Consider the following 23,862-nt stretch of genomic DNA (forward strand, 5'->3'; position numbering starts at 1 on the left):
TACAGGAAAATAGTACAGGAAGTAAAAATATTCAAATGAGATGTGTGCTTATATAATGGAAAAAGAAACTTCAAGTTTAATCTACAAATAGGTCGGAGTCTCCCAGCTGCCAGAAGTTGCTGTGAACTTGGAGCAGGTAGGCTTTTTTTTAATATTAAATTGTTTTACAGTCACCAGCCCGAGTATTAACACCTTCCATATCTAACAATATCATTCATTTCTGATGCTCGACACTGTATGTAAAAACAGTATTTGGCAGTATTATCTCATCAAAGAGTAATGAACACACATCCTTAGTAGTACTATCAATTAGTAGTTTAGAGTTTTATTGAGAAACTTTTATTGAGGGAAAAGCTTATATTTGCAGATATCAGCTTGTTTTACATTGGTGTGCTATGCATTTTTTAAGACTTTATTAGAGTAAGATGGATTTCCAGGAAGGAAATTAATTAACCCTTTCATTCCGAAATGCCAGCACAGAATATGGCGTTCGTAGAAAAAAATATTATGAATATCATGTGCCTCAGTTACAGATGGCCATTTTCTCACAACCAAAATGTATTGTACTTTTTACCAAGATAGAGATTAAATTAACCATTCGTGCCTCTTTGTACAAAATTAAATTAGGTTATTAATGTATTGATAGAGTAAATTCTAGACACATAAATTTAATAAACACATAATAAACATTTAATAAACACATACATTTAAATTCTAGTAAGACACAACAGCTCCTTACGGTATTGAGTGAAAATGAAAGTAAACCATTATTGAAAAAGTCCAAAGTTCTTGATAAAGTTATTAAACAAAAAGGTGGCTATATTTTTCTCAAAGAGATGTAGCTTTTTTCAAATTCTACAGATAGCTTATAAAGCCTTCTTTTCTTTATCCCTAAAGTGGTTTTGATGGAGACAAGTGATTTATATAAATGCAGTATGCCCATTGAGATATATTCAGACAGCTTTTCTATAAGATAATAAAAGCAAGTGACGTGTTTAAATTTTAAAACAGCTTGTTAGCTACAACTGAATGTTACTGATATTCTGTCTGATAGGAGAGGGAAAATGCCATAAACACTGTTCCTTAAACAAGTAGAGCGGTGTTTTTTAATGCTTTCTAAATAAGTTAAATTACATTCTTACCTATTTGTTTTAACTTACACAATCTGTATGATATCATTTTAAAATGTCACACTGACATTGACAAAGTAAAAAACATCCACAGAGAAGTTACTCTTTTAACAAGCAATGAAATCCGTTTCCATTTTAACACTCTTTCCTGGGAAATGAAACTTAATATTTGGTCTACTAAAAAAGCCTCCACTTAGTACAGCCTCAAAGTTTTGAAGGTATGATCGTAAAGAGGTCAGATGCATTTTTGAATTAAAAAAAGTAATAGTTCAATGTATTTATAAGAAATATTTCCATAATATTATTTTTTAAACAATTTGAAAGTTAATATTTTTTGGAGTTTAAGTTTACCAAAAATAAATACTGTGATTATTTGTTTATAGGCATTTAAAGACAAATCAGGTGAAAAGGAGGAGGTCTTTTATCAGAGATCGATTACATTGGCAATTAAAAATGTCAATTTATTACAAATTTTGACAGGTGCTTCCAGTTCCATTTTATTCATTCATGTAGCTGCCTTTGCTAACCACATTAAGGTAGGCAGTAGGCAGTGGGAATGAAGTGGTTTTGTTTACTGGTTTTAAGAAGTACATTCTTTGAAAAAAAAACTCTGTTGTAGTCAAACTGGTGTGTAATGTCTCTGGTCTTTATCACCTCCATTGCTGTCAGCCCTGAGACATGTGGGCAGAAGACGACTTCCACCCTACTTCTGTGCCCTGCCTGCAGAGCTACACCGAGCCTGAGGATGGCAAAACCTACATCATGTACCACGGCACCACGCCAGCAGCTGCCGGGAAAATCAAGAGGTCTGGTTTCAGACAGTCCAAAGACGGCATGCTGGGGCGTGGGGTGTACGTCAGCCGGGACCTGCAGAAGGCCAGCAGGTACCCCATCGAGGTGCACGAGCAGCAGCGGGTGGTGCTGAAGCTGAAGGTCGATGTCGGGAAGGTGAAAAAGATCGACATGCAGGGGCACCCCCTGCAGAAGACCTGGCACAAGCACGGCTACGACACGGCCTGGGTCCCCCCACACTGCGGGATGGTGAAGAGCGGACTGGAGGAGGACTGCGTCTGGGATCCCCGGAGGATCACAGTGATCTCCGAGATTAATCCCCGTGTACCTTATCCAGTCTGTAATCCGCCAGGTCACGCGGCCAGTAATTTTTTTTATTGACGGGGAAATCTTCTGAACACATTGCAAAATGTGTATGAAACTTTGGTCATTTTCCCTGTTAAACTCAAGGTAAAATAAAGATAAATGGAAAAAAAATGCTTTGTGTGTATTGCTTACATATATTCATAAACAATTCTTTTTAAATTCCATAAGTAATTTTTTTCAACAGTGACATTTTTCTGTCCTAATGAATATAAAAAACAACTGAAAACCTAAGACTTTTAATACAAATTTTGAGCTTCACAAGGTAGTCAGTAGAAGTTACTGTTTTTACATAAAAAATTTTTTCTCTTTTAAATCAACACCCTGCATTGTAAAATGGACATATGGACACATCTTCTTCCCCTTTAGGGATGTCAATCAAAAACATTAAAGAGCTCTCCATTATATTATCAGGGCTGTTTGACTTTTAATGACCCAAGGAGATATGACAAAATATTATTATGGTTCTTTGAACGGTAAGTTATAAGTATAAACACAGTAGGTTTTAGAATACAATTGCTAAAACCAGAGTTTAAAAATACCAACACAAAAGTATTCATATTCCTCAAACACACACAGTTTAAATATGCTGTTCTGATACAGAGCCTTTTTGCAAGGAAAAGGCTCTGCAATTTGATTTCAACATGTTGCCCTTTTCATGTGTAAAGCTAAACCACAGACCACAGACCAATTAAACATGCCTATACATGTATCTCTTGCAAGGAACATCTCTCCAGTCATTTGTGCATTTTAAGAGCCTGCAGTCTCCAAGAGTTACTGTCTTTTAACGATCTTGTCCCTTCTTTTCAAGAACACAAGCACTGAGCTTTCTGTTTCAGGGCCCTCTTCACCCTCTAGTGCAGAACATCGCTCACTTCTCAGCCCAAAAGCAAGCAGTCTACCCATATCCAAGCTGCAGAACTCCTCTGTGAAAACCTCACACTAGACGAGTCTTAAAAATATTCACTCATTTACATTAACGTCTGGAGCGAATTTTAAATTTTCAAATGAATAAATCCTTTCCTTGCAAACTCGAATATGGGGTGATGTGTTTAGGGAAGGGAATAGTGTTTTCAGCTCTATTTCTCTGTCAAGATATTATCAGACCATTTGCTTTAATTATGAAAGTTAGACAGCATGTCTTTTGTTCACAAAACATGATTACTTTTACCAGTAAGGCAAGAAAATGATGCCTCTTCAAATACAGTTAGGTCAGGTGGGACCTTCTGAAGGCCAGCAGCTACTGTGCTGAAGGTGAATGTGGAGGACAATGTTTGCAGTGGGAGAGAGACACCCTCAGACCTGACACAACCACTGTAATGACACAGCCTGAATTGAGGGACAGTCAAACACGGTTTTTGAAAAAGACTGCAGCTGGGATACTGGGATGGTTCAAGTTAAGAAAAGTTATCTGCGCAGAATTCCTGCTGCTCCTTTCTGGTTCTCACTCTTTGTGGTACATTTACACCACAAGCATCACAGGACTTGATGATGTTGACTGTATCTCTTTAGCTCTTCAGTTAAACAGAGCTGCTGAATAGAAATCATTGAACATCAGAACGGAAAACAAAGGAGTTTGGAACTGAAGTTTAGGAGGAAAGTTAGATCCTTATCTCCCCCACCTCCACATTAAATATATGTGCATACACAGTATATCTCGAGTATATCTAGCACTGGGGACAAGCCTCGCATCTCTACCCTTGTAGGAGCTCCCTAGTTCAGTCCGGGCAATATTGAGGGGGCTTGCCATACCTCAGCGAGGCGAGCTTCACCAAATACCCTCTACTCTGAACTATTGAAAATACTGTTATTGACTACGCAAGTGTGGTATTTTGACACAGATACGATTGATGTGCACCCTAGAAACAACTGTCAGATTAACTGCTGAAGGATGGGACTGTTTCTCAAGTCTCTTTATCTCTTTAGCCGTTAGCTGGAACCTCTTCACAGCTGGCACAGTCGCTGGACACACATTCATAGAATTTCTCCCTAATAGTCTGGTCTGCTTCCGCTCATGTCAGCATATAGGGAATTTCCATTCTAAAGATCTGAGTGAACAACTGGTATAAACACGAATGAGCATGCCAGTGCAGTGGTTTTCCGTTAGATGAGTCACCAGCTCTTCTCTTGACACCACAATTTTTCAAAACAGTCCTGTGGCACATTTCTGCGTGGAGTGGTAATCTAAATAACACTAACTTTTATCAGTATTAAATAATTCCTCCAGGCCAGTTCAACAATAACTCACAGGAAAGTGTTGATCCATAGAAACAGGATTTAAATTTGTATTTAAATTGGATGAGAGGCAACAAAGGCAACATATGTAGTTCTTCTCTGCCAGCTATCTAATCTAAGCTATCTAATCAGAGTACTTAAAAAACAGAAATATGTTGGAGAACCAAATTCACCAAGGCAACAGAGGTACTACAGGAGGAAGGGGGTTTTCTCTACAAACCAGGAAAGGTCACAAATGCAGAAGCCTACCACAACTGGTTTTTCTTAAGCACTGGAATCAAGTCAATGATACTGTATATGTGAAATATTTGGATACATTACCAAAATACCCCTTGAAAACCAAATTGTGTTTTGGAAGTTTAATGATAAACTGCTTCATGAATTAATGTCTTAAAAGGCTCTAATGAAATTTAACTATTACAACAAAAAGACATTGGTACTATGTTTTTATAACAACCCTTAATTTACAGCAAGAAAAAAAAAATCTCAACCGCCAAAAAATCCCCAATCCACTTGTAAGATTAACAAAAACACTGAAAATAAAAACTCAGAATTTGAACATATCATTTTCATGTTTGTTTTCATTTCATACATTTATAATTTAATAATTATATAGGAAATACAGTGAGATTTCAGCCATAAATGCACTTTGTTGGAGCTTTCAAATTATGTGTACAAATATTCACTGTACTGTACATCACTTTTAATTCAACAAACTGTGGCATCATTGGAAGGGGGTGAATGCTTTTTATAGATACTGTACAGTATGTACTGACAATCCTGCAGTACACTTTTTTCAATATATTTTTGAAAATCGATTCAACAAATGGTTCTACTTTTTCTAACGAGGTGGCAGTGGGATTTTTTTAAGGCACGCCCGTTATTTGAAACAAGGTTTGCAACTGAGGAGGAGAAAAAAACCTTGAAAACAGTCCTTTAAAAGCAATGCTCCAATGCAACAACAAGTAAAACAAGTATGAAAATCATTCACTGCTGAGCACTCAGCTTCGGGGCCAACATACCTTGCTCTTAAAATACATTGCTGTTAATGGTTTCATTACACTTTCATTACAAGAGTTTTTTGTATTTGGAGAGAAACTCTGATATGTGTGAAAGAACAGCCATATACTCTACAGATGTGAAGTCTCTAATCTTAAATAAAGAGCCTTCAGGGAAATGTACAGGATCCGCCCACCATTAACTGAGTTACAGAACTGAAAGGAAACAAACAATCATCTCTGGGCAAAGAAGAGGCTGTTCTCAAACCGGCTTTTATCCGCTCTGATATGTAAGTACCAATGTATCTAAATAAATTAGAATTTATTAAGAACTAATAATCTACAATCTTGCTGCTTCAGATGAGGGGATTTAGTAATTGAAGTTGCAGCTACAATCAAACAATATCATTTTTGAATACATTTTTAAATTCACATTAGGAGAAAAGAGTACGAAAAAGGTAATAATTTATGTTTCCTATAGAAGACTTTGAGCGATTAAGATACTGGAAGTAAATTGGACCTGTATCAGGGCACGTCCCTTTCTGTCTAGGATCCTGACGGAGCCTGTTTTATTCTGCAGGCCGATCTTCTCTCCCGCAATTACTGTCCTGCTAACAGCAGCAAAATAACTTTTAAAAAATGCCATGTTCATCTGCTGGGTCACAGGATGTGTTAATAATAACCGAATTAAGAAACAAACAGGAAGCAGGACCTATCCGACGTTCAGAAACACATTGATTGGGCTGCCAGTAAGACTGGGCACTGTTTACTGTAAAATAACGAAGCCAAACAACCATTCAGACATTTCCATTAAAAAAAATCCTTAGTATGAGAAAAATCTAGCTTTAACAGAACTGTGTTTTCTTAACGAGAATTATAAAAAAAAGATTATATACAGTACAGACTTGAAAACTGATTACTGCTTTAACTTTTTCCCTAGCTTACATCCTTTTTTTATAATGCCTTCAATAACTAGCCTCATTCATATAGGAAACATTTTTATTGAAATTATACACCAGAAATAACACCGATGTCTGTATAACACACACAGCTCCTTCTCACAGTTTTCACATCCTTTCACATCCTTTCTTTTAAAGCTTGCAGTCATCTGAAAGTAGCCTGGTCATGTACACAAACTTTAAAAGGAAAGACATAAATGGATTATATGTATTATACATATGATTACGTAAGCATTCATATCCTTACCTGTTTTTTTCTCTGCCACTTTTCTGGTCTTAACGAGCTACTAGCAATTAGCTGAGTGCCCTCTTTGATAAATAAATGGGGTTTATATCATTTCATTAAAAAATACATCTGCCTCATTAAAGTCTCTCAGTCAGACGGTGAATTTACAAGCAACAGTTTAACCATAAAGACCAAAGAGTTTTTAAAACTATTCAGAGATGAAGTTATAGAAAGTTAACACAAAATAAAACACGATGGTAGTTTTGTATAAAGATGGTAGGGCGCCATCTTGATCAACCAATGAGATTGCTATATCAATGTGATGGTCTCTGGGTGAACTTGTTGATCATTATATATATAAACAGTAACTGCAGGCGATGCAGTAGCTTCTGCACCAGCTAAACATGCCTTGTGTTGATGTTGGCTGCATCCTTTTACAGGCTTTGTAGGTCTCTTATTTCATCAAGACATCAGAAGTCAAAATTATCCTAAAATTAAGATCATACTTTCCCCTAGCATTAACCAATTATGGATGGACTAATTTCTTGTCAAACCCTCAATGTTCGTTTAAGACTTTCACCCTTCCCCTGAAATTCACCTCATACATCTGCATTTGCATCTCCCCTCTGGTTTGTCCATCCTGACACGCTGCTCCTTTGAGCTCCTTGCTTTGTATCCCAGTATGGTGCCTCTCTCTCCATCACGTTTATTTTAACTTCGACTTGCTGTTTTGTGATAGACACACAGTATATACAGTACGTACATTTTTTGTATATACAGTACATATCAGCTTAAGGACAGCTGTAACAGAATACATCTGAGAAAACAATATTGTTTAAGTGATTAAATTCAGTGATGGCTACTGTAAAAGAGGAGTCAGCTTAATGTGGGAATCAGCCTCTAGACTAAACAGCATGTCAGGAAATACACACCCAGTTTCACCTGCAAACACGCTGCCAGCCAAAGGCATGATTCATAACCTCAGCTGGAACAGAAACGACTCAGATCTACACTTCCTTTTGCAGCCCATACAGAGGCGCGAGTGCTGTCAGGATGGGACGAGCTAGAAGGAAAGGGCCGAAGATCGAGCTGTACACTTTGGATAGCCTCTCAGAGCCCGTCAGCGGAAACTTCTACATCATGTACCATGGCACCACGAAGGAGGCAGTCGAGCCCATCAAGAGGAATGGATTTTGTCCGTCCGAGGATGGCATGCTGGGGCAGGGGGTTTACATGAGCCGGGACCTGCAGAAGGCCTCCAGGTACCCCATGGAGGTGCCCGAGCAGCAGAGGAGAGTCCTGAAGCTGAAGGTCGATGTCGGGAAGGTGAAGAAGATCGACAGGCAGGGGCACCCCCTGCAGAAGACCTGGCACGAGCACGGCTACGACACGGCCTGGGTCCCCCCACACTGCGGGATGGTGAAGAGCGGACTGGAGGAGGACTGCGTCTGGGATCCCAGGAGGATCAAGGTCATGGAGGTCATCAAACCCAGCAGGCTGCCACCTCTTCCCTCTTTCCAAGACGATGAAGAATCATATTAAACCTTCAAAATGCTTATGTTCCGATTTTAATGAAGTAGAAAGGCCATACAACTGCCTCTTCTAGCTCATTGGTGTTTGTGTATATTTCTTGATCACTTATAAGACAAAATTTGTTTCCTTAAGATGGATAATAAAATTAAATTGACAGATAATCCTTTGTGTCATTCATGGGTTTATTCATTAAATACACAAACCAGGACACAGATTTACAGCCTGTTCAATAGTTGATTAGGTCCTGATGAATTCGACAGAGGGGTGAAATGTGAAGGGAAGTCCCGGGTGCGAGTCTGAGACACTTAGGCAAGTGGATGTGGGTGAGATTAAGATCCAACCTTCCTCCTGAACTTCTGTTTGAAACTCCATTCATCAGAGACACTTCCACCTCTTTCTTTCTCCTCAACTGGGAGACGTCAGTGTGAGGCGAGCACCGGTGAGCAGTCAACGCCCCGCGCGAGGGGACGGCAGCACCGGTGTGAGGCTAGCAGGGACCGACCACAACACAGAAAGTGTGAGAAATAAACAAATAGCCAGAAGAAAGGTGTAACGCTGGGCCTCATAACCTCCAGGCTGGGCAAAAGACACAGCGGTGTTCCAGTCTGGTACAGCCGGCTGCGTCAGGCAAAAAACTAAATAAAAACTCCATGTGTGAAAAAAGGAGTGCCTGTCCTGGTGAAAACACGCGACGGGACGGGCAGGGGGGAAAAAAAAAAAACGCCTTACACAGGTGCAAACCCCTCCGGGACAGTCCGTGTCAAACTCCCCCTGCTGCGGTGCCCTGCTCGTCCCGTTGTCCAGTGTGCCTTTATAGGACCCGCCCAGCTCATGTAGGAGCTGGGACAGTTGGGACTAGAAAAGTGAGGCGTCGCCCTTCTACCAGGGCTGCGCCTCCACACTGGGCACGCCCCCGCGTCCTGCCACACAGGAAACAGACAGAGATAAGACATCTGCCTTGGAAGGCAAATCTATTCTTTTTCAATAGTTTTTTTAAGATACCTTAGCTTGTTTCTATACATCGGAACAATTATTCAATCCATTGGAGGGGGGGGGGGGGGATTTAGGTGAGATGAAACATATTTGAAAATTTCATGTTTAATTAATTTAATTTTGCCAGCCATACACACAGCCATCCAAGTCAACGTTTTTGCTAATTCTGTGCAGAATATCGGAAGCAATTTCTTCATGAATCACTCAACATGCACATCTGGAAAAAGAAATGGAACAAACGGGATAATTTTCAAGTTTTAAAAGACGCATATGATAATGAGAGCACACAAGGTACAAGGAAACTGCCACATAATGGTTTTGGTAACCCTGTTTCTGAGGATGTTATTCTCGAGACTATATTAATCATACTCACACAATCAGATGTCAGTCTTACAAGGGCTTTATCTTAGTTTGCTGAGCGTTACCACCAGGAAGCGCATCGTAATATTCATCTTTCAGAGGGCAGACACTATCTTCACAAATCTGTGAAACAAGCACCTTGGCTAATCATATTCACTAGTGAAGCAAATCACATCAAACACCCCGGTCAAGCCAATGCATGTCTGGGAGAGGGGGGAGTTTGAGGAAATTATTTTCCCCGCGCATAGATTTCCATTTCTCCGTTTTTTTTCATCCTTTGCGGACAGACTGAGGCTGTCGGTTAGAAGAAGACCCTTTAAAAGATGACCTTTCCAGGATTTCAAGGAGTATAAAAGCTAAAATAGAAATCTGCTGCTTAGGTGGCACAAAGAACATCGTGGGTAAGATTAAATCCACAAACCAAGGGGCAGAGTGCACCACCTACTGGGCTGAAATAGATCACGGCTAGGGGCCAGCAGTCGTCGTTTTTCAGGGTAACCTTCTCTGCCCCCTGTAGAGCCCTGCTCACTGTGTCCCATACAAAAACAGCCAGGTCTGTGTCACAGAAGCTCAGGCCTCAGGAATCTCTGGCCTTAGAAGGGCCACACTACCGGCATCTGAATTATTTATTCTCACACGGCGTGTCATGTGTTCTCAGGCCGGCCATTACATCACGAAAAGGGCAGCAGGAGGATCCAACGTCAAGGCAGAAAAGATCAACTGCACCAATGCAAAAGTAAGCAAGGCTTGGCTCAGGCGGGAGGGGGAAAAGGCACGGCTGGAGTGCACCACTGCGGCAAATCAATTACTTTCGGTGGTATACCACGATAAAAGCACAGTAAAGTGCAGTAAAGCACATGGGGGAAGCAAAAGCCTGTACAGAAACACGAGCACTGTGCTCCTGTCAGCAAAGCCACTGCGAAACCTGCAAGAGTGTAGCGGTAAACTTCTCCCTCAACTCTTCAGAACCAGCAGAGACCGGGGAAAGTCTGTGATTGTTTTTTTTTAAACTTTTATCTTCAGTCAGCCACCCCTCCTGCAGACATGCTTGGTCATGAAGGGGCAGATACTTTCTCCGCAGCCCCAGCACTTGCCCACGGTGTGAGAGGTCTCGGTGTGCCGCCCGCACGTCTTGCACTGGGCCCTCTGCCCCTGCCCCTGCCCCTGCCCCTGCTCCTTCCCCTGCCCCTGCCCCTGCCCCCTGATCAGCGTCTCCAGCTCGCTTTTGACTGCCGGGTCGGCGCAGTGAGCCACGCCCACGACCGCCAGCCTGCCGGGGTCCCACACGCAGTCCTCCTCGCATCGGCCCGGCGAGGGCGGCAGCCAGGCCGTGTCGTACCCCTGCTGGTGCCAGCTCGTCTGCAGGAGCGCGCCGTGGCCGTCGATCTTCTTGACCCTGCCCACCCGGACGCGGAGCAGGAGGACCACCCTGTCGCCGGGGCTGCAGGAGCCAGGGTAGCCCATGGCCTTGTTGATGTCCCTGCTGCAGTAGACGCCCGGCCCCAGCGTGCCTCCCGACGACGGCCGGAAGCCGGAGGTGACGATGGCCCGGGCGCTGCTCTTGTGCGTCCCGTGGTACATGGTGTAGCCGTGGCCCCGCTTGGGCGCCTGGCCCGGCTTCAGTCGCCGCCCGTCCAGCCGGCTCTCCCAGCCACAGAAGCTCAAGGCCATCCCGGCGCTTGGAGAGGGACAGACAAGATGGCGTGAGTCTGCGGTGGCCAGCTCGGGGGGGTCACGACGGGCGATGGAGACGCCACGCCGCCCGGGCGATATGTTTCTGACCACAGGTAAGAAGCTTTACTCATGAAAGCTGCTGAAATTAGACCACAAGCAGCATTTCCAAAGCCCCCCAATACTGCTCCACGCTGCAAGAATTCTGAGAATAAGAGTTTTTATTTCAGTGAAGTTGAAGCAGGTAGCGTTTTAAGACGCATTGAAGGAAGAGAGGGACTCTTAAAACTGCTTTTGTGCCACATGAAGAAAACATCAATACAGGCAGAAATAGTCATCTTGACACACCTCTGTCAAGAAAGCGCACTTGGCTCTCGCGTTGCTCTGAAGATATTCGCGGATAAATTGAGATAAAAGTTCTTGATGAATTCAGCTTAGTAAGCCTTAATTGTAAACCTGCTACCGATTTGCAACACACCTCAGTTTGTAAAAGATTCAGGACGGGTTCAACGTGGTCATACTCGTACAGCATTGAATCTCAATAGTCTTCCGTGTATTGTTTATACACAGATGAATACCGTTAGGCTACCTTACAAACAACACTTAGCTGCAATATTTTCCCTTGATGTGTCAGATTTAGTAAAATACTTATTTTTATATTAAACATTAAGGATAAATTCACGGAAGTCTTACCTTTTTACGCGGCCCTTGTTGCCCAGTTTTTAAATCGCTGTCCTGGGGCGGAGCGGTAGTTTTTACAGACTTCTTTCACTTTCATTTCTGTAAGTTATTGCTTCGCATTTGGATCTTTGCCAGGTCCTTTCCCACAAACTCGCTTTACGCACCTTCGCCGGCGCAGCTGCGTTAAGTTTCCGTTTGCTTAATCCAAGGAAAACACATTGAACATCGTGGAACTAAGTTCTGAACTACATTCTACAAAAGCGGAAAAGCAGTTTCGGGAAATAAGCAATTTTTTGAGACTCACAGATGATGATGTCTCAGAAATTAGTTATTTAGCAACAAGGGGCGCAAGACAGGACAGCGTGGAGAGGACGCACGTCTGTCTGGGGACCCGCACACCTTGCGGTTTGGAGACGCTGATTAACCTAGAAAGCACGTATTGGACCGTAGTAGAAAGACGGACTAAACCCCACGGTTTTCCACGTTATCGTGGCTCAGGACAATGTAATATCACCAAGTAAAAACTTTTGTGCTTGTGCCTGCTACTTTGTGCGCTTTTGAGAGCTCATTTTTGTGTGGCAAGCGCTTGACGCTGTGTTAGCTGCGCTGAACTGAAGAAGGAAGCAAGAACTGTGCTGTTGTGACAAGAACTTTATTAAAGGCGTTTGGAAAGTACAGTCAGTTTTAGCTTTTGCAGACACACTTGGAGTATTGGTAGTAGCTGTTATACAGGTTAAACAGAATTTAGAGGAGTGATTACACTAGTAGTTCAAAGTTTTACTTGTTTGCATATGTACTGGTTCACATATTTGTTTTTTTTTAACTTTGATTTACAAGATCATATAAAGACAGTGTTGAATATGACAATATCAAGGTTTGATAATGAACAGAAATATACCTGAGCAATAGACTTCTTAATAAAGCATTGCCAGTCAGTGCAGCCTAAGCAGATACTGTAGTTATCTGTCAAGGAAAACAAGCTAAGTACAGAGTCTGTAGAAGGGCTTACAACAAAACAGCACAGGAAGGACAGCGATGAAGAGCAGCTTTTCTCAGAATGGCTGTATAGGTCTTGAAACTGCTAGGACTTCAAGCCTTTTTTACTTGAGCAGTAGCAAGAAATAGCAGTGGGCAGTGTCCAACAAGGTACTGTACTATACAGTATGTCTGTGTTCAGCGCAGAACTTAAAGCGACATTTTTCTCCAGCTGTTCTCTGCAGGTCAGAATATTTTTCTGTTTTGATTTGAGTACTGTACTACCTATCCAGGAAATTCTGAAACAATTAAATGTTTACACTCCTTATAATTTAGAAATTATACTTGAAGATGTGAAGGTCACATAATGTCTGTGTCCACCGATACGGTGTGATGGACACATTTAGAGGTGCTCCAATAACATGTTGCCTACTGAAGGTGGATGTACTTACAATAGACCTTCATGCATCCTTTTAGTTTTCAGTGTTGTTCCTGTTATTCCAGCTTGGAGTGTTTAGTCCTGCTTAATTGTATACTTCCTGTGTGGGTGTTCTGTATACAATCGCAGCTGACATGGAATTGCCTTACAGCTGAGACATGAACATCAGCCCACAGTCTGGGATAACTTGATTAATGGAGACGGACATGAGGCATTGCTTTCTTTTGCATACTCATTTCGATGCAAAATGTACAGCAGGATTAGTTGTTATACCTACTGAATGGCATTTTGTTCTGTACAACATTATATATCGAGTGATGTGCAGAACAGTCAGTGACAAGCCTGTGACTCTAAATGAAGGCAGGCATTTTCACCATGAGAGCAAGACATTTACTGGAGATGGCACAACCTGTTTCCAAAACATCAGTTCATTTTTATAATATCACAAAGAAACTAGAGTGTAGGAAGAAAAGGAGCAAAATAATTACCTGTATAAAGAAAAGATTTTATTTTTGTCTAGATTTTTTAAAACTATTTTCCTTGACAGACGGCATAGCCATTCCTGGGCAGATGAGTATATAACCCCCCCACCCCCACCAAAACAAAAACAGACAGAAGGTTGGAAAAGGGCTGCAGTGCCTAACCACAGTGGATCATGCATGTTCCCTTAGTTAGTTTCATAAAAGACAATTTAATTTCTAATCCTCTGACCTCTTGGTGTTCTTTTCTTTTTTTTATTTTGCTTTTTTGGATTCTCGTTGTATTGTTATCGCTCAGAGGGATGGCAGACCCCAGCTCCGGATCACTTGAAGAGCAAGCAAAGCGTAGAGGAGCCAAGGACAGCTGTGGAGAAATGCATTAATTGCTGAACAGGTCACCAGTTTACCTACAAAGTGGAAAAAAGAAGATAAGACAGAGAGAAGAGAAGAAAGAAACATTTTGTTTAGAACAACAAAAGAGACACAAAGCACATATTTCACCATATCACTATTAACTGACTGAATGAAATATTTGACTTCAAAACAACTGACATTAGCAAAGGGAAAAGGTTTGTGTTTCTGTCTTCCTCTGTTTGTTTACAATAATTAATAGCTGATGACGATACTCTTATGCAGCACAGACAGACTGCAAAAAACACCGTCAGATGTAAGGAAAAACACAAAGGTTTGTTTCCCAGGTTTTGCTTAGTGATTCTTTTTACAAATATGCTGATTATCAGGGTGGAGGCAGAGAACTGAAGGGAACTCGAAAGGGAAAAGGATTCTCTCATGAGCCTCACCTTTCTCCACCTGCGCAGTGGCAATTACACTCTGGACTTTGCAGATGAAGGTGGTGTTCTCGGTCAGCTGGAAGCTGGTCATTGTCAGTCGGAAGCCGCTGTTTTCCAGCGGTACCACCCGGATCTTGTCCTTGAATTTCAAATCTGTTGTGCCTCCGGTGAAGTTGTTGGTGATGGGTGTCTCCTTGCCCGCTTTGGTCACGGAGAAGGAGTAGGAGCTCACCTGGTTGGGCTTGGGTGGGATGTTGCAGTCTATCCTCAGAGACTCATCCTCTTGGCGGCACACTTTGATGTTATTATCGCCGAATGTGGGGGCCGCAGAAACTGGGGAGGATCAACAGAAGCTAGAACGAACTGACCGATTCAGTGTGAGGAAAAAAACAACTAACACGGACTGAAAGGTTCTTTCCACATTAACCAGGAGAGTAGAAGCAGGTGGCCGTGTGGAACAACAGTGTTCTGAACTTGACTGGTGTCACATCCCTAGAGACTGTTCGGCTTTGATCAAGCCACCTTATATAAAATACATCAGCAACATCAACCAGATAAATTGGTACCATGCACAAGAAATTAGTATTGTAGTTAGAGCTTTTGGGAAGGCGCTTTGGACAAAGTTGTCACCGAAATAAGGTAAACAAACTGCAGACTTTGCAAAGGCATTTACAAGTGCAATTCATCTATTAATGTTCTATCTGCTACGTCAACTTCAGGGTCATGCAGAAGCTGGAGCTTGTCCCAGCAAGCAATGGGTCAGAAGGCAGGGCACATGCTGGATGGGACACCAGTCAGACACAGGTACAAACACACTCGCTTCAGGGCCAGTTTTCCCAGAAGACAATGAACTTACCAACATGTCCTTTGACAGTGGGAGGAAACCATAGCACCCAAAGGAAACCCACACAAACACGGGGAGAACATACAAACTCCATGCAGACAGCACCCCAGGTCTGGAATTGAACCCAGGGCCCCAGTGTGGCAACGGTGCATACATTTTTGACCATGACAAGCACAATCACTTGAAAATACCTTCATCTATGAAAGGTGATGTTGGAAGAAGTAAGAAAGAGAACACAACGTTTCGGCCGTGGAGAAGGCTCCATGGCCGAAACGTTGTGTTCTCTTTCTTCTTTTTTTCAGCATGGAATAAACCTATTACTTGTTCCTTTGCAGCCTACGCATGCTGACACAGCTACCCACCTGAAGTGAGAAAATGGCAACGGACAAAGTGTACGAGACAGAAAGCTTTCTTTTGTCTGCTCAGTCCGGAATATTAATTTAGTTAGGATTCCAGATACCAGTAGCAACTGAAGGCAATCTGTCCTCCTGTCTTCTCCTTCCTGAATTTCTGTTGCTTTATTATTATTTGTTGAAATTTTGTGTAAAAAAGAGCAAAGCTCAGTACAACCAAACATTTCAGATTAAGCCTACTATTGCCATAAGTTAATAATCCTAAATGTATCTTACCTGCTAGAAAAACACCAAATATGAACAAACTGTTCATCTTGCTGTCTTTATGCAAAACTGAAAGAAATTGGAACAAAATATGTTACAGTTAGACATTCAAACATCTGTATTATCACGCATTCACCAAGCATGAGCCTATGCAATTTATTTTCTGCAGATATTGCAAACAGTCCAGGGAAGTACACTCAAGCACCTTTCAAACATAAGTTACCAACATATAGGTTTGTATTATATGAAGTTATCATGACTGAAATAAAAAAGCTGATTTGTCATCGAAACACTTTCATCAAAGCATTGCAGAACACAGCTTCTTAACACTTTCAAAATAAAATGTCAGTATGTTGGAAACTTGTTTTCCCAAGCTTAAATTGCTAAGAATTAAAAAGTTCCAGGCAATAGTTGCCTGAAACATGGACACTACACAACCCAAAAACTTATCAGACTCAAACGTCACAGTAGCTTTAGCCATAAAAGCATATCTTTATTTCAAACCACCTCAGCAGAGACAAAAGCTACTGTAAACTGTATTTGCATCACAGTGCACATTAATTGGTATTACCCGCAAAATAAAAATCTGTAGTTTCATCATTTGTTCTTGTAAAACTCCTTAAAACACTATGAACAATCTATCCTCATGGAAAACAAAAAGATAGTCATAGACACTGCCCCACTCTTTGTTTGTGCTGTCTGCTTTATGAGCAGTGCTTCCTTGCTGACGACCGTTTTACCGTTTTAGTTTTATGTGTCTGAAGACATTTTGTAGCAATATGAAAAAACATCTGAGTTGCAATATGTCTGCATTTGATTCAACACATTTCCAGGCTTCTGCTCCATCCATGAGATAAATGTGTCCCGCTGTGCTCGTTGTGGTAAATTTTGGCTGCGCTGTATCACAATGGAGTTTCTGCCAGAAAGTCATTGGTTCCCACGTCTATCAGCTCTGAGTTGTACTTAAAGTGTATTCCATCCCAGAGGACCCTTCCGACCCTTTGTTTAATGAATTCCTCCCTTCTGAACACAAATACAAGCTTCCTCAGTTTGTAAACAAATGGGTTTTAGTTCTCATTCATCCAGTATCTGTGGATATTGCCATGTACGTACAGGTGTATCGTTTGTTTGTGGGTTTTCTTCATATCGTCTGATGCCGTAAGACAAATTGCCCCCTGGGGGGGAACTTGGGAGAACAAAGACTCCCTCTCTCCGCGTGTGTCCCACAGCCAAGCAAGAGAAAGACTGCACTCACAACTTCCGAGAAAGTCCTGGAGGCCGGGAACAGAGGGACGCAGAACTCCCAACACCCCCCTCTGCACCGGCAGAGCCCGTGTTTTTAGGGACAGGAAGCCAAGGGCCTGGCAGAGGTTCATGGGTGTCATCCAGGTCCCCCGCTGAAGTGCCTGAACCTCCTAGTGATGGAACTGGAGGGTCCGGAGATACGGGCTGGGCAGCCACAGGACCAGCGACCATCTCTCCTCAAAGCCCTCATCCCGGTCCCGGAGTAACAGTGGTGGAACAGAGTCTGGGTTTCGAGGGGCAGCTGCACTGAAGCTGCAGCGGGGTATTCCCGCAAGCTGCGCGGGAAAGGGCTGCGAAGGCTGAGCACACTGAGGTCAGAGCCCAGGCGGACCGTCTGCCCTCAGGTGCAGGGCTGCGGAGGCTGAGCACACTGAGGTCAGAGCCCAGGCGGACCTGCAGCTGCAGAGCGGCTGGGCTGGCCATCCGGGTGAGGCCCAGGGCTGGCAGATGCTTTTACAGGCTGCCTCAGGGGGCACTGCCCCGGAGATGCCCAGCACAGGGAAAGTAAAAAGTGAAGGCTGGAACCGACAGGGAATGTTAGGCAGTGAGAAGTCTAGTACATTTGGGGAAAAAAGATTGTGGTGCTGTACATTAGGGGAAAGAATCAAAGGTTTCGGATATGCTTAAGTGTCTAGCTGAGCCAAGATGTCCGACCACGATTCCCAAAGCAATAAACAAGTCTGCATTATTACCCAGATTCCCACACACGCTCCTTCATTAGCACGATTACATGATGCTTTTTGTTTTTTGACACAGCGGTTAATGTTAACTCTGCATTCTTCATCAGCTAAATTAAATTGTTACAGATCCAAAACTGGATACAAAAGGCAAAGTTGATTTGCATTTTTGTTATTTATAAGGAGATTAATCAATAATGTATGCATTACCTGGAAAATACTGCAGTGCAAATAGAATTATTTTTGACGCCCTTCATAAACACAGTATAAAGATGAAATATTGTGATGCAGGTTTTTGAAACTAACACAATTAAATTTCCCTTGATCTATTTGCATTTCTTATCTTATAAAGACATCTTAGCTATACTGTAGGTTAGACTTTAATTCCATCATGCATTTCTTTTGTGAATATATAGGGGATGTTTCTTTTCATGGTGTAGCAATAAGTCTATCTGAGATGCTGGAGCAGCATTCCTCCTCCACAGGAGAGGAGAAGCACTGATCCTCCCTGTAGGCCACACGAGATTAGATCACTGCAAAGTACAATCCACAACAGGATACAGCTTTGCTGACGTGATGGGATCCTTCAGGGAATATAAACAAATAACGCTGGATTAGGAGTCCTACATGTGGGCTGAAAGGTCTTGAAAATAACCCATCTACTCATTATCCATAGCTACTGCATATGCTGAAGTGATGCAGGTGAGTCAAATGTAGGCTGACAGACACAGGGATGTAAAGCAGAACAACCTCCTGGTTACCACAGGGCTGTACTGTACACAGAAACACACACTCAGACATCTGGAAGGTGAGAAGAAACCAGAGTACCTGCAGAACGGCCACATGAATAAAGGGAGAACATGCAATCTCTGCACAAATGACACCCAATCCCAAGAGCGCTCAGATCCCAGGACCCAAGATCACCTTGAAAATGACTTCTCTTATGTAAGTGTCTTAGTCTATGTTCATGTAACAAATGCCCCCCCTTTTGGAAGCTTTAAAGAACTGTTGTCGCCCATTGGGTTCAATATCAATATCCTGTTAGGTTTTTGCTGGGTCTGTTTTTCATGTCTCCTTGAAAGGCCTGATGTAGGCGACCAGCGCAGATATAGAGGTGATAAACTGCTGCATCAATATATTTGAACTGCAGGAGTCAGCAGAAAAATCAGAGTATTAAAGAAGTCATTTCACTCTTTGGGGTCTTACTGTTACTCTTTTCATTCAGATATGATGTCAAGTGGAACCTATCTTGCTTTTGATACAGTACAAACTAGGCAGATGAGGTTTTGTTTGAATCAGTTGCATACTGGTGCTAGACACGTTGCTGAATGCTTTCTTCCAATTACAGTATTCTTATAAAGATTAATATTGCAATCAGTCCCCAGTTTAAAGTAATGACTTCTGATATTTATCTTTGCATCTGATACACCGGGCACCTTACACACCCTTCCCTGCTGTATACCTTCCCTAGTTTAAGGAGGAACTTCAATAGCATAGTTCACACTTATAAGGCATCATAATAATCGTAATTACATAATTGTAAATAATTACATAATTAAAAGTTTCCTGAGATATGTTTAGAAAAAAGATAAAATACAGTGAAGAATGGAAAGTATTGTCAAGTGTTATTTCCCAGCCTTTCCCCCAAAAAATGATAAACAAAAATGTAGCTCAAGGCAGAGAGACCAACACGTTGTAATATGTCAACCTTTCTAGGAATCAGACCAAACTTTTGGCCCTGATCACATTTAGACAACCTGTTCACTAGTGTCTTTACCATGTAATGACAATAAAACTGTAACGTGCACATTGCCTTCTTAAAGTAAGACTGCAAACAGTCAGATATTTTCAATACAGAGAGAAAAGTAAAGTGGAAACACTGCCTTTTTAAGTCAGTGGAATGGCAATCTGCCTGCTTTCCTTATGCCTCGGGAAGCTGGCGCAATGGATAATGGCTCCAGCATTCATTAAATGTCACTCAGACAAAGCACTGTGTCTTAATTAATGGTATAGTAAAAGTGAAAAAAAGTTCAATTTTTTAAAAAAAAACAGCCCTGACCCCAGGGCATTGTCAAGCACAATAGATTGAGTGTGTTTTATTTGTAACGGATCCAGCCAGGGTCAAAGCTGCAATAATGATCTCTGGTTTACTGTCTCTGGCCACAGCTAATGAGGATATACTCCAGCCCACGTTACCAGATGGCCCGGAGTTTAGTCATGTTGTTTTGAAGGAGAGCGTGACATGGTGCACGCAATGTTTGTGGCTTTCAGCCTCACTTAGAGTGTATAGAGTTCTTTCAGGGGAACTGCTGTGAATTGAATTCTGCCTGGGAAACTATATTTTACCAAATCTTTCAAAATCTGGTAACATGACAAAAGAAACAAAAGGCTTAGTGCTGCAAGCTCATTGACCGGGTTATGAGCAGCGTGTGAGTGTCAACCTATGGTTGACTTTACTGGAAGTTAGAAGGATCCCACCCATTCGAAATCTTTCAGGTCTTCAGGAGGAACTAGAGGGATGATGTCCTTGATCAAACGGATCAGATTTCCAACGGGGATTCATAGAGATTCATAACTTTGGTCAGAACCTGACCGAGTGGAGATCCTGAAGAGGATATGACAGGATATTTAAAAAACGTGACTGGGAGTCGGCTTCAGTCAAGCACAAGTCAGACAGTCCTACTTGAAGCATTAGGTAACTGACGGTGTTTTGCGAACATACTCAGCACAGAGCACTTGCTGTGTCGTGTGTTCTGGGATGTATCACATTTATAATGCGCAACCACAACTCATACAGTATGTCACTATAGATTGTTTTCCATTTCAAATGCAAGCTCTCTTATTGAAAAATTAGTCTATATCGAGAGGCGACAGTCCATTATCTCAAACAAGCGCAGTGATTCCGCATTCTAATTCACATTCATACGCCCACAAACCATTCAGATCTGAATCTTATTTTAGAAAACAACAGCTGCATTCATTAATTTTGGTAATTGAAATAAAATGCAGTTCTTTTTTCCCCTCTAGGAATTCAACCACAACCACATTGTGTTTATTTAAGAAGTAAATCTGTGGTTGGTCTGCAAAATGTTGCTGCCCTGAAGAAACTTCTAAGTATCTTTCTTATAGTACCTCCTTATTTCTTTTTGTCTTTGCCTTGGCCTTTGAGCATTCACTAAAATATCTTGCTTTCAATGTACACCTCTTTCCTGGTTGATCCCACACTTCACCCCCTTATGGGACGCCTAGCAGAGCACACTGTGTTCTGGCTGGTGACGTTAATGTTGTCTACTACAATCTGCAACAGACTTCCCCACATGACAGCTGCAGTGAGGCTCGTTTCCACGTACTGGGACATTATTCTTGTCACCTCCAGGTTCTGCAGTCTTGCAGGCTGCAGTGCTCAGACTCTGCAATCAGCAGCATCTCAGCATATTATTCTGCCAGCGTTAACTGTCTGCTAGCCTCCTAGCAGATATCAGAGGGCAGATCTGTATCAGAAAGTGCTCTTCGTGCTTTTCGCTGCAAGAACTGCCCTGGAAATCCAGAAAACACAACCCATCCAACGGCCATTACAGCGGAGAAGCAGGGGCTCAGCCCACACGCCCCGTCTGTGCTCCCCACTTTGTTGTGTTCTGTAGCCCCGGTGCTCCTGCAGAGCCCCCTTAGCCCCCAGCAGCCCCCCTCTCATCCGCGTGCACACCCTCTGCTGCAGCAGTCAGATGCTTATATTGATCATATCTCTCTTGCTCTCTGTATTTTATCCCCTGTTTCGACTTTGTAGCCTGATCCTTCACAGTAAAATTGGTCGTTTTCAGGCAATCGTCTCTCCTTTCAAGCACTCAGTTTTCTCTCTCTTCACAATGTTCTTAATTTATTTTAATTTGAACTGTTTTAGGGGTTTAGCTGAGACCCTCTCCAGCAAATGTTACCTGCAGTTTGCATTCATCTGATTAAATTCCCCATCATTTGAGTACATACTATTTTCAGTTAAGCCCCTCTTTGAAAGCATTCTTAATGAGCAAAAACATGAAGATCTAAAGTATATTTATCAAGAAGTCTCTTTCTTCAATCACGCATTCTTGAATAAAAGCATAAAAGCTTCACTTTGAATTTGCTAAAGCATTATTTCTCTCTTCTCATCATTACTGGAGATTGAACCCTCTTCAGTTTTAGGTTTCTTACCTGAGCTGGTGTGTGTATTTCTCTCTGCTGTCCTCCTGCGTGTGCCTGTGCTTCTGCCACAGTGCAGAACTGATCAGGCAGTTTTATTGCTGCAGTAGAACTCCAGGCACTGGCTAAGACACCACCTCCTCCACTAAAAAAAAAATAGCTGCAGTGTCTGAAACTGCTCTCCCTCTGCAGTGATTCAGAGCCACGGACCTTAAAATTAGAGATATGGGGCAGGGGCTGCGTGGGAACACCTTTCAGCAGAAAGCACTCTAAAGTATAATTTGCTGCCTCATTTTGTCATCCTCCTGGTCCAGCCATTTCAAATAATTGCAGATTTAAGAAAATACATCAATCCACATCTCAAATCCCCCCTCCCCCCTTAAAAACACACGTATTTAAAAATTCTGCAGCCTAATTATATTTGCAATAGATGTGCTCATCACTCATTTGTCAGGCCAAAATAATTTACTTTTTACACCGAAGAGTGCCATTCTGCACCAAAAACTGGAGCTGAGGACATCAGAGCCTTAACGGTGAGGCCGATGAAACAAGGCCATCAAATCTCTAGACAGAGAACAAAAGACAAATCATAGAGATACGAGGACACTAGACCAGGCATAGAAGCCTTCATGTTTGTAAGGATGGCTTTGCTTTTGTACTACAGTATCTGTACACTGCATCTACTGTAAATATTAAGGCATGGTCACTGCAAACTTGCTCCTAAGAGCCAGGAACCTATTTGTTTTATAGATATCTTTAAACAGTCAACGATTAGAGACCATCAAACCATTCTAATCTGTTTTCTGCTTTCCCAAGTGTTTCTCTCTCTCACATCTTTAAAATTTAGAAGGTTTTCACAGGTTTAGAATTTGCCAATGGGGCGTAGGTTTAATGTGGTCTGATTTAATGCGATCCATGGAAAACATGTGTACATACAGTACAGCAGTTCAGCTAAGAAGTTAATTTACATTAATTCACACTGCTGGCACAGAACCCAGATGAACCCATGGCTCTCGAAGGCCATGACTGCAGAATCCTGGCTTAGATCACTTACATGTAGTTTCTGTTTACAGTTAAATGTTTGCACCCAAACTGTAAGGCATTTAACTAGATTTTGAAATTGGCCAAAGCATTTAGGAACCCCCCGACCAAATGAAAAAACTCTGTCGTGGTGAGCAATCCAAGGCTGTATTGTAGAGCAGGCCTCTCAGGTTTCTCTGGTCTAAGCACTGATACATGGTGAAACGCGCTGTGCTTTAATCCCACACACCATTACCCTCACCCTGCCTTCTATATGCTGCAGAATGAATAAGAATGGGAAGCAGATGCTTCAAAACATGGTGGAGTTCAGGCAGTGCTTGCTGATGCAATACATCCTTCAGTGATGTACTGATGCAATGATGAGCACATGCTTCTCTTCTTTAGCTATTAGTACGTTCGTTACTATAGAAAATGCACAGTTGTCTATTAGACCAGTTGCAATTCAATAAATATTATTAGTTTTCTGCTTCTCTGGATATGTGCACATTCTTTACTGAATCATTGCGAAGAGTGATTCTTTGTATAAATAAAATCATCCATTTCCTGGTAAAAGTTCTGTATTTAAAACTGTGTATTTTTG

The 23,862-nt window shown here is 42.0% G+C and overlaps 3 protein-coding genes across 3 annotated transcripts; 1 reads left to right on the forward strand and 2 right to left on the reverse strand.

Moving 5' to 3' along the window:
• LOC148640981 (uncharacterized) lies at positions 1–8,397 on the forward strand. Its single transcript, XM_088619503.1, has 4 exons — positions 1–136; positions 1,800–2,246; positions 5,179–5,192; positions 7,810–8,397. Exons 2-4 carry the CDS (start codon positions 1,809–1,811, stop codon positions 8,243–8,245), a joined length of 888 nt encoding a protein of 295 aa, XP_088475629.1. The 5' UTR covers positions 1–136; positions 1,800–1,808; the 3' UTR covers positions 8,246–8,397.
• Positions 8,398–8,400: 3 nt separating this feature from the next.
• Positions 8,401–11,260, reverse strand: LOC148640982 (uncharacterized). The gene is made up of 2 exons (XM_088619485.1): positions 10,578–11,260; positions 8,401–9,748 (listed from the first exon to the last, which is right to left on the reverse strand). Exon 1 carries the CDS (start codon positions 11,258–11,260, stop codon positions 10,613–10,615), a length of 648 nt encoding a protein of 215 aa, XP_088475611.1. The 3' UTR covers positions 8,401–9,748; positions 10,578–10,612.
• Positions 11,261–12,577: 1,317 nt separating this feature from the next.
• Positions 12,578–22,410, reverse strand: LOC148640983 (uncharacterized). Its single transcript, XM_088619501.1, has 4 exons — positions 22,254–22,410; positions 16,099–16,155; positions 14,635–14,958; positions 12,578–14,241 (listed from the first exon to the last, which is right to left on the reverse strand). The coding sequence occupies exons 2-4, from the start codon at positions 16,133–16,135 to the stop codon at positions 14,129–14,131; spliced, it is 474 nt and encodes a 157-aa protein (XP_088475627.1). The 5' UTR covers positions 16,136–16,155; positions 22,254–22,410; the 3' UTR covers positions 12,578–14,128.
• Positions 22,411–23,862: the final 1,452 nt, after the last annotated feature.

The sequence above is a fragment of the Lepisosteus platostomus genome, chromosome 25, assembly GCF_059453375.1.
Source record: "Lepisosteus platostomus isolate fLepPlt1 chromosome 25, fLepPlt1.hap1, whole genome shotgun sequence".
In the NCBI taxonomy this organism is placed as follows: Eukaryota; Metazoa; Chordata; class Actinopteri; order Semionotiformes; family Lepisosteidae; genus Lepisosteus; species Lepisosteus platostomus.